This window comes from Gymnoscopelus braueri (genome assembly GCF_963280865.1).
Source record: "Gymnoscopelus braueri genome assembly, chromosome: 6".
Lineage (NCBI taxonomy): Eukaryota > Metazoa > Chordata > Actinopteri > Myctophiformes > Myctophidae > Gymnoscopelus > Gymnoscopelus braueri.
In genome coordinates this window covers 13,516,834-13,528,447 of record NC_137607.1, presented here as the reverse complement: position 1 = coordinate 13,528,447, position 11,614 = coordinate 13,516,834, and the positions used below count along the sequence as shown (strand labels likewise).

Below are 11,614 nucleotides of genomic sequence, written 5' to 3'. Positions count from 1 at the left end.
TCAGTTGGCTATTAAACATAGACAAGACACAGACGATAGACAACCGGTTACTTACAGCTGCCATAGTGCTTTTGATTGCCTGTGTGGTCAAATCAGGGTCAAATGCACAGACTCAACGAGCCATCGTTAACCTGCTAATGTTAAACAGCTGATTGGCAACATATGCGTTAAACGCATCCACCATGAGATCACTCTGATCTCCATGCAAGTTGGAGAACACTAAAAAAATCGTGGATTTTACTTTGGCTGGTTTGATTGATCGATTGATGTACTTTATTTAGTAAGACATGTGAAAAGTACATGACAGTACATAACAGTACATGGAAGTACAAATTCACAATACAAGGTCTACTAAACTGGAAATCTCATTAAGCACTAAGCTTGTTTAAGATGAGAACCCCATGCACACAAATCATGATGGTCAAGATGACAACAGCAACAAAGGTTAGTAGTAGACCTGTATGTATGATGATCATTTATTATTCCAGACAGTGGTCTATCCAAGTTGTTTTAACACGTTTGAGACCAGGTCTCAACCAGCTCCTCATGCCGCCTCACTCTCTCTGTGTAGCGTAGCCTAAATAAGTGTGTGTGTGTGTGTGTGTGTGTGTGGGGGGGGGGGCTGTGCTGCTGCTGCTGCTACAACGTGTGCGAGAGAGTCTCCACACAACGGTGTCTAACCGAGAGTTATACTTCTCCAGTACAACGGTGTCTAACCGAGAGTTATACTTCTCCACACAACGGTGTCTAACCGAGAGAGTCCATGCAGATCACAGCTGACAAATATAATGTATTATCGGAGCTATTATTAATGTCATCGGTTTTATCGGGATGACGTCATAATTCCTGATATCGGACCGATAATTATCGGGCCGATACTTATCGTGCACCACTAGAACAATGTGTTCTCCCGCCTCTACCAAAATGGTTAATTCTATTAACCATACTCTTATCACACTGAAGTCCACTGCTTGAGCAGAGGAGATTTTATTTTATTCATTTATGTTTTTCAATTATGTGTGTGAAATTGGACTGATCATAAGCGAGAAAGGGAAGCCAGTGGCAGAGTTGTTACAGAATACTACAACAGCATTTGTGCCTTTCAAATTAAACTAGCTCTGTATCCCGGGGCAACCCACATCATTTTCCCTCTTTACAGTCTGTGTGTGTTGTTCATGGGAATAATTACAACATGGACAAAATATCACAGCTGAAACATGAGTTTCATAATCTGCATTCATGTGTATATGATTATTTAATGGTACAGGAGCTATAAATAGCCTATTAACAACAGTGTGTAATGACAAGCTGTCGGAGAACTCTGCCGATGCAACAAAAGGAAACACAGCATGGAAAATGTGAAAGTTCCTTTTCCATTCTATGGTTTACTCTGATTTGATCTTTTGTCTAGACTTCCTGCACCTCCCTGTGTGTAAAGAGGAGGTTTACGTTGAGCAGCAGGAGAGTAATCCTAGTCTGATCCAGGAGGAACCAGAGGCTCTGCAGATTAAAGAGGAGCAGCAGGAGCTACTTCAAAGACCAGAGGAGGCTGCTGGGTCAACGCTGACATTACTAGCAGTGAAACATGAAGATGATCATGTAAACATAGAGACAGAGCCTCTAGCCAGCACCTCAACTGAACACATGAAAACACAAGCAAGTGAGTAATGCATTTCCTCTCTTTAAACATTTTTTATTGTGAAAATAAAATAAAAATCATTAATCTCCACTGGATCTCCAGCTCAGTCAAAATGTGTCGTGTCATGACCTGTTGTGAGCTTGTAGAGAGCTTGTAGATCTGCTATTCTTTTTGTATTTTTGAACAACACCATTATGACAAAGTTTAAAGTAGAGCTTTAGTGGTTAATCAGACTAATCAATTTGGTCAACTATATAAAAAAATATATATAATTTTTTGGTGTTGATTTGTTGATATATGTATATAAAAAAGAAAGAAAGAAAAACACATTCAACTTATTTGTTGATCAATCTGAAGCACAGCCACCAAAGGAGTTCAATACGCAGTGTGTTTTGGGGGGAAATGACTCATGATCATTGATAATCTACTTTATATCTGTACGGAAAACCACTGCTCTCTGGCCACTATCTCTCCCCCTCACTGGCAGCTTGGTGAATATAATAGATCACTTAAACGTGTTAAACATTAACATGTAAGGCTGCAACAGAGTTGTTACAGAATACTACAACAGCATTGGTGCCTTTCAAATCAAATTAGCTGTCTGTGTGTGTTGCTCATGGGAATAATTACAACATGGACAAAATAGTTTCAGTCTGCATTGAGCTTGTTGTGCACGTGATTAATTAGTGGTACAGGAGCTATAAATAGCATATTAACGTAATGTCAGATAACACTGCTGATGCAATGACGCTAATGAGTGGTGGATCAGGCACAAGTATCGATATACAAACAGATGTTTTTGTGAATTACGGTTCAAGGAGGCTTTATTTTTCAGTCACTCAGTCTTTGCAGTGAAATATACTGTCCCAGACACATATCTTAGTGTGTCAGATGCTGTTTTGCACGTGTATCCCCGCAGCATGTGTGCATTGACGCACGCACAAGTGGTCACATGAAGTAGAATTTTGCCCAATCAGATTGCGACCTAAATGAGTTTGGCCCCCTGGCTTATGGTCTGTTCAATATAACATTGGTATCACAACTCTCACTAGAATCAAACCTTTGACCAAAAGAATGCCAGCTCTAGAACCAACTAAAATGTTTAAGTTCAAAGATTCAGTGGTTTACTCTCATTTTATCTTTTGTTTAGACTTCCTGCACCTCCCTGTGTGTAAAGGGGAAGTTTCCGTAGAACAGCGGGAGTGGAACTCCAGTCTGGTCCAGGAGGAACCAGAGCCTCCACAGATTAAAGAGGAACAGCAGGAGCTACTTCAAAGTCCAGAGGAGGCTGCTGAGTCGATGTTGATATTACTAGCAGTAAAACATGAAGAAGATGATGAAAACAGAGAGACAGAGCCTCTAGCCAGCACCTCAACTGAACACATGAAAACACAAGCTGATGTAGAGGACTGTGGAACATCACAACCAACTAGTGATGGCCAGCTCCTCTCTTCACACTGTTCTGAATCTGACACTGAAGACAGTGATGAGTGGAAGGAGACCAGGGAAGATCAGTCAGCTTTAAACACACTGAAATCACGCAAGACAAGAAATTTGGAAGGAAAAACATTATCTTTCAGCAGCAAGCTGTCCCAGGACCTGAAATCACCCAAACAAACTCCATCCATGAGGATTCACACAGCGAAGACAAGCTTCAATTGTACAGAGTGTGGCACAGGCTTTGGTCAAATGAGACATCTAAAACGACACATGAGGATTCACACTGGGGAAAAGCCCTTTTCTTGTTCAGTTTGTGCCAAGGGCTTTGCTCGAATGGATGAGCTGAAGACTCACATGAGGACCCACACAGGGGAAAATCCCTTTACTTGTAGAGTTTGTTCCAAAGGCTTTACTCAAACGGGTAATCTGAAGACTCACATGAGATCACATACAGGGGAAAAGCCATTTTCTTGTACAGTTTGTGCCAAAGGCTTTGCTCGAATGGATGAGCTGAAGACTCACATGAGGACCCACACAGGGGAAAAGCCCTTTACTTGTACAGTTTGTTCCAAAGGCTTTACTCAAACGGTTAATCTGAAGACTCACATGAGATCACATACAGGGGAAAAGCCATTTTCTTGTACAGTTTGTGCCAAAGGCTTTGCTCGAATGGATGCGCTGAAGACTCACATGAGGACCCACACAGGGGAAAAGCCCTTCACTTGTAGAGTTTGTTCCAAAGGCTTTGCTCAAATGGGAGATCAGAAGGCTCACATGAGGACTCACACAGGGGAAAATCCCTTCACTTGTACAGTTTGTGCCAAAGGCTTTTCTCAAATGGGAAATCTAAAGGAACACATGAGATCTCATACAGGGGAAAAGTCCTTTACTTGTACAGTTTGTGCCAAAGGATTTACTCTAATGGCTCATCTGAAGAATCACATGAGGACTCATACAGGTAAAAAATACAGCTCTATCTGTAGCTTTTTTTTTAATGCTTAAGATGAAATCTTACTTTGTGACACTGTGTCTTACAACATGGTATAAAATAGGGCAAAAAAGCAAACAGATGTGATACTGAATGGAGATACAAGGTTTCTGCCCGTCAGCAACAATATTATCATTCATTGTAATCCAACATGACAGTGACAAGTCCTGAATACTAAAGCAATGGAATTACACAATCTGATGATGTCAACATGACCAAATTAAATCAACACAATTAATATGTCGCTCATAATAACCTGTACTGTACCCCCCCAACCCCCTCACACACACAAACACACAAACACACTTATTCCAAATTCTTATCATTGCACTTTATTTTTAAGCTATTCCCTGTTCCTAAATGTCATACCTTTACCCAAATCTCTAAATTATGTGCATTTCTATTATAATAACATTAATAATATATTTACAAAATTCCTTTTCATTTGTGTTTCTTTCAGCAGATAAGAAACAGCAACAGTCCTCCTCTGATGGAGACCCTGTTAAAAAGAAGAGCAGAACCTCCACCATTGAACTGCATGGGGGGCCCAGTGACGGTAAGAGAGAGGGAACAAATAATTATGTATTATTAATATTATTATTATTGTTGATGATGAGATTGACAGAATTTACTTTAAATAGGGTTTAAGTAAAATTTCTATACATTGGATTGTGTATCATTTTCTGTACAGAGGTTCATTCATTGCTGGGAGTGAAGGGCGACAACAAGTCCAAGAAGAGGGGGCAGGCCGGCCCAAAGGGTCCAAAAGTAAAGACAAAGATTTCACCTTCAGGTCCAAACCTCACCAGGATGAGAGCTCCTCCTACCCTGCAGAGACCATGGACAGCACTGGGACAGGAGCAGTAGAGTCAGGCAGTGGTGGGTCTTGTGACGGGTAAGGATGCCACAAACTACACCATAAAACATTTAGAGTTACACTAATCTGACTCATGCTGGTCCCCACCTGCTGGCACTGAGCCCAGTTCACCGTTTGACCATGATCTTGATATATTTAGGTTACTGTCGAGTAATTTGATTGGTCAAGAGGCATTCTATGAGTTAATGAAAAAGTCATGCATGTAAAACCATTCTTTATTAGGTTGAGAGTGAAACAAAACGAGTGCTCCCCTCCCTCTGGTCCATCTAATCTAGCACTAACTGTCTCAGATCATTGTGACACATGGCTCTCTGGTGGCTGTCAGTGTGTCAGCCTACTTATTTACTAGGGCAGGGCCTAATGGACAAAAATAAATATCACAATAATTGGCCTTCCTATTCTGGGCATGTCATAATAGTTGAACATAATGTGAAAATAGGTGAATTTTTGGCGAAAATAGCAAATCTGCAAGATCTCAACACATTGTGAGCTTGTAGATCAGCTATTTCAGTGAAGGGATTTTATAGAATTATATAGATTGGAGAAGTGTATAAAGTTTAATTAGTTAGGTCATTAAAACCAGGAAAATACAACCCTTATAGATACAATATTGATAACTACTACTGGGTAACATGTTCATTTTTTTCTCCCTCTCTCTCTCTCTCTCTCTCTCTCTCTCTCTCTCTCTCTTTCTCAGAACCACATGAAGACAGTGCCTCCAGTCATATATCAGTCATGTTTCAGTACAATTACAGTCTTTTCCCAGACTTTCACGATAGGAAAGTGTTCATTAAAATATAATATGTGATAAAGTTTGACTTTTGTACTTTAACCCTTAGAGTTTATTTCCTCAGTTTAGGATGTGTGTATACGTTTTCACTTGAGTTTATAATGATGCTGAACGATTACTTGAGATTTCTTTTTCTGTCAGTTATGTAAAACGTTTGCAAAAGACAGCTATGGGAACTGAATGACCAGGACCCAAAGCTGCATAGAAAATATTTTTTTTAAAGTAATGGCATTGTTAATTGCTGTTGTTTATTGGCCTGTTCAATTACATTTCTGTACCACCAGAGCCATGTTTGTAACAATATTTACAGCAATAAATAACTTGAGCAGGACAAACGTTTTGTCATTTTTATGTGAGGTTTGAGGGCTCATAGGAATTAGACTACGTGACAACCAGGAATAGTTTGGTGACCACTTGGATCGGGGGAGTCTTGTGCAACGCTTAGGTCCTGGACCCGGTGAGACGGAGGAGGAGCCCAGCCAGGAGGCCACCCACAGAGCCTAGTCCCTCCACGTGCCAGAGCCCTCCCCAGTCCCGGCAGAGTAGTTCCGGAGAAGCGGACTGAGTGGCCCTGTCTTTCCATAATAGGACTGACCGTGGGTAGCTACTGGGACGTAAGTCTGGGCTTGATCTGGGTCACCTAGCTGGGTCACATGGGCGAGGGTGTATGTTGTTGCGAGACCCGAAACACCCGATGACCCCAGGCTACAACACTGATGATACGTCCCAGGTGCATCCATGTGATGCTTTCTTTATAGATACATATATCTGTCTCACTCTCTCTAAGGGCAGTCAAACACCCAGCGAGTGCCGCGCTATGATCTTGTAGATCTGCTATTTTTGAATAGCCAGATAAATCTATAAATGACACAGATGTCAGATGCCTTCCCGATCTAAATGGGTTAATTGTGTTATCTTAAGTACACTGATGCAAGGCCACCATAGAAGTCACAGCAACAATATTTAATAACGTTGTTACAGTACTCTTCAACAGTGTTTTTTTTTTAGGCCTCTGGTAGTTTTGCTAAATATGTGCTGTTTGGGTTTATTTTCCAACATGACCTCAGGACTGGGTGGTGGTTGTTTGTACACAACCCGAGGTGGGTCCCTGAAAGTGCAGAACAAGTGTGGGACTGTGGCTGAGATGCACCGGTGGTTTTGATTGTCTGTTAAAACCTTTCCTTGTATTGAGGAGGCAGTGGATGGAATTGTTTAGGTTAAAAGCTTTCCTCCCTGGTTCCATTCTGAAACTGTTCTCATGCATGGGTGTAACCACTGTATCTGAATCTTTCAGAGTTGTCCATTTGTCCATTAAATAGTTAAAATATGCTACATATAATATACCCATAAAACTGTTGAAAATAAGGGTTTCATAGTTAGATTGTCCGAGGGCCATGCGAGTGCCATTCACAAACATTTTAATACTGCCATTCCCCATAATGCAACAGCGGATTCAAAACGTTTTTTTTGCAACATGATTTAATAATCATAGATCTATCTATCTATCTATCTATCTATCTATCTATCTATGAACATGCAAATGGTTCATAATGCATTTGGTTCCATTTGCAGTGGCGGCTGGTGGGAAATTTGGGTCGGAGTGCTGCGCGTGCGCGAATCGCGCGCGCGCGATTTTTTGGGGCGGTTCTGGGCGTTTTTTGGGGCGGTTCTGGGCGGTTCTGGCCGTTTTTTTGGGCAAAAATGGGTGGATTTTGTAACTCTTTTTTTTTTACTTTATTTCGGTTTTAAGGTTAGGGTTAGGTTAGGGTGTTTTTGGGGCGCGCGCGCGATTTTTTGGGGCGGTTCTGGGCGTTTTTTGGGGCGGTTCTGGGCGGTTCTGGCCGTTTTTTTGGGCAAAAATGGGTGGATTTTGGGTGGATTTTGTAACTCTTTTTTTTTTAACTTTATTTCGGTTTTAAGGTTAGGGTTAGGGTTAGGTTAGGGTTATGTTATTTAATTATTTTGGGGGAGCCATTCTTCAAAATAACCTCTCTCATGTCTATAATGTAAAAATGTAAAAAATGCCTCAAAACCTGTTAATTAAACAAAAGAAAATAGAGAAGTATCCTGTTATTTAATGTTTCGGTACCCCATTCTTCAAAATAACATCTCTCTCATGTCTAGACTATAATCATGTAAAAATGTAAAAAATGCCTCAAAACCTGTTAATTAAACAAAAAGAAAAAAGAGAAGTAGCCTGTTATTTAATATGTTCCTGCTTTGCAAACAGTACAGGCTAGTTTCACTGCATTGTCCATGTGGATTGAGGTTCCCTCATGTTTTTCAGCTTTATTTGATAAGTGCCTCATATCTATCACTCCAGTCTTAATCCATGCTGGGTCAGACCCTGCTGTTTGAAAAAGGAGGCAGGGAAAGCAAAATAAAGCATTGGACTGATTACATGCAGTTAGCCAAGCCTTCTTGTTGTACCAGCTCTTTGAAAAATACCTTGTGTATTCCCTTCCTCTGTCCTTAGTTTTCTGAGTGATGTTGACATCAGGTTGATCTGGTCCAATCTGTTTTATTCTTAGTTTATCTGGCAGTGTTCTTCTCTCAAATGGAGTTTTCTGCAGTGATTTAACTGAGTTCTCTTTTTCCTCCATCCTAAAATTACTGAGTTTACACCATAGAGTTAAAAATAAGGTTAACACTACACTTACTGTCTGTTTCCACGACGCTACTACTCCTCAATATCATTCATTTATCAACGCTGTGTGTCAGTCTCTGTTATGAGGTGTATGCTGCCCCCAAGAGGTTGGTGGTGTGTATTGGTCTGAACGCAGTTAATGTGCGACCAACAGAGACCCTATCGTTTGCATTGAAGAGGATCCAACTGCGCATGTCCAACTTAGAACGAGAGGCATGGAGTAAAGATCTCTGCGCACATACACGTGACAGTCTGTAACCTATCAGTAACGTTATACAACGTAGAACATTTGTATCAACATTTGACATTTCACCAGGGCAGATTATACCTTTTACCCACTGTTTACTTACTATTAAATATTTACCTTGCTCATTTTAAATAAATTACAGGACGACGCAGATATCAAAGTGAAAGTGATTTTTTTATATATAAAAAAAAAAAAAAAGGGTGGTGGTGCGGCGCACTTGCGCCCTCTATGGACGGGCCGCGGCTGTCCATTTGTACACTCTGAGAATTAAAACCTGTAAGGGTCCATTTAGAAACCCCTCAAGGAACCCTGAGTGTGTTGTCCAATCTCAATGTGTCGTCATGACATCAGCAAACAAATCAGTCAGCTCCATATATGGGCACAAAAGAGGGCATGCCCATATATGGGCATATACTGATGACATCAGAGATCTCCATATATGGGCATAAAAGGGATAAGGACTGACAGATACAGAGATCTCCATGTGCATAAAAGGGACAAGGACTGTTAGTCCGGTGAAAAACTCCAGTTTAGATGTTTTTGGTCGCTTTAATTGAAGGGTTACATGTATATGAATTGAGAACATTTTATGAATTTTGGGATCTTGAAACTCTTTCAAAACCCATCATAATAAATATGCATGGTGGTTGATCTATTAAATATGTCTTTCTAAATGTCTAAAAATGTACATTATTTTTGAGGCACAAACTTGCCCCATGCAGCAATTGGTCACAGCATCGCAAACATCTCTTAACCCATTCAATCCGGGAACGCATCTGTGTGTCATTTTAAGATTTTCTTTGGGCTATTCAAAAATAGCAGATATACAAGCTCATAGCGTGCCGTGGCACAGAGTGTCGCACTATGAGCTTGTAGATCTGCTATTTTTGAATAGCCAAAGTATAAAATAATGGTTAAAGTGGTTATACAGATGCGTTCCTGGTTTCAATGGGGTAAGGACACATCCCAGTGTATTTCAGTGAGGTACTACAATCATTTTTGTAGTTGGCCAATGAGATATATTATGAGATTTCCTACAGTTTTATATAACATTAACTTAGTAATGCTTCTATCAACTTACTACGGCTGTAATGCTAAACAAAACTTCACATTCCTGATTATGCCTTTCAGAGTATTGCTGTAACCTTGGCTTAAAAATATACAAAAATGAACACTAGAATTATAGTTAATAAGGCTTCTATTAAAATAAACGAGAGCGCGCTCTACTGGTGGACTGTTGTAATTAAAATGGTTCATGGAAAGTTGCATGTTTGGAACAGTTGAAGGCAATAGTTCACCATTTCGGATATGTTTAGATTACTTTGTTTTTCTTTGTGATTTAAAAAGAAAACTTAAAAAACGTAATTAATTTTTTTTGGCCTGGGGCCTCATTGAGTGACGGTACAGGCCGCATGCTAGTTGCCCATCCCTGATCTGAACAGAGAGCTGAGTAGGGAGGAGGTTCAACAAGCAATTGACATGGCTAAAAGAGGAAAAGCTCTGGGTATTGAAGAACTGTACAATGAGGTGCTTAAATCACCTAAATTGTTTGATGTTCTATGTGGTTTATTTAAATGCTGTTTTAATTCTGGTATTTTGCCTTCCATCTGGCTTAAATCCATTATAAATCCAATACCTAAGTCTTCTAAAGATGACCCAAGGGTACCATTAAATTACAGAGTTATTAGCTTACTTAGCACAGTTTATAAATTGTACTCATCTCTTTTAAATCGTAGGTTGATGGCATTCTTGGAACATAATCACCTTTTGGAAGATGAACAAAATGGTTTTCGTAAAAAAAAGGGCCTGTATAGATCGTATATGATCTATACATAATCAGAAATAGAATTCAGGGAAATAAATCTAATAAACCTTCGCATGTTTTATTAATTTCCAAAAGGCTTTTGATTTTGTTGACAGAGATCTTCTTTTATTTAGGCTCCTTACAACAGGAATTAATGGAACATTTTATTCTGCTATCCAGTCCATTTATAAAGCACCTGTGGCCTGTGTCAAGTTAAACAAATGCTATACCACATGGTTCCCCACACCATCAGGTGTGAAACAAGGAGATTCGCTTTCCCCAACTCTCTTTGCTATTTTTATAAATGATTTGGCAAAGGAAATAAAACAGATGGGAGTGGGAATAACATGTGGGGAAGCGAAAGTGAGTACTTTGCTTTATGCAGATGATTTAATTTGTATGGCCTAAAATGAAGATGACCTGCAGAAAATGTTAACTTGTGCTGATGGTTGTTGTAAGAGATGGCGCCTTTCTATTAACCCAAAAAAGACAGAGGTTATGGAATTTAGAAAACCTGGTTGGAAAAGAAGTGAATATCAATTCCACTTTGGCTGTAACAAACTTGAATTCACAAGCAAGTATAAATACCTTGGACTTTTTTTTGATGAACATATGTCATTTTTTACACGGGACATCAGTGCTAGCAGACTCGGCAAGTAGAGCTCTAGCCTCTAGGAGGTATTATTGGAAAAACCAAAGTCTTAAGATATATGGGATACGCTACAGTATATATACTCAGCTATACCAGTCATGTGTTTGTCCTATCTTGGATTAATCCTCTGGAGTCTGGGGTTTCAGGTACTTTAACAAAAGTGTAAGTGTGCACAATAGGGCTATTAGATATTTTCTGGGAGTTCACTATTTGCCCCTATAACTGCTGTTAATGGTGACATGGGATGGATACCGTGTGAAGTTAGGTGGAAGATTAATGTGATAAACCTGTGGAACAGAATGCTTGACCTGCCAGATGACAGAGTGGCAAGTAGGATTTTCAAGTGGGATATTTCAATAGGAGGGTATTGGGCACTGGAAGTGTTAGATCTTCTCCAGGAGCATGGACTTGAGGATCTCTAAATCCACAGGCAGAGAAGTGAATGTGGGGATGTTCAAGGAACTGGCCATGATAAAATATAGAGCTAAATGGTTGGAAGAAATCAATGACAAACCTAAATTACGTACATA

General features: G+C 39.9%; 1 protein-coding gene across 1 annotated transcript in view; it reads left to right on the top strand.

Annotated features, from left to right (window-relative positions):
* Positions 1–4,000: 4,000 nt before the first annotated feature.
* LOC308086347 (uncharacterized protein) overlaps positions 4,001–11,614 on the top strand; it is a gene marked incomplete at both ends in the record, with an annotated part of 36,511 nt that continues 28,897 nt past the window's right edge. Inside the window, 3 exons of the mRNA XM_080429868.1 lie at positions 4,001–4,037; positions 4,528–4,623; positions 4,761–4,962. Coding sequence (XP_080285994.1) covers positions 4,001–4,037; positions 4,528–4,623; positions 4,761–4,962 — 335 coding nt within the window. The remainder of the gene's footprint in view (positions 4,038–4,527; positions 4,624–4,760; positions 4,963–11,614) is intronic.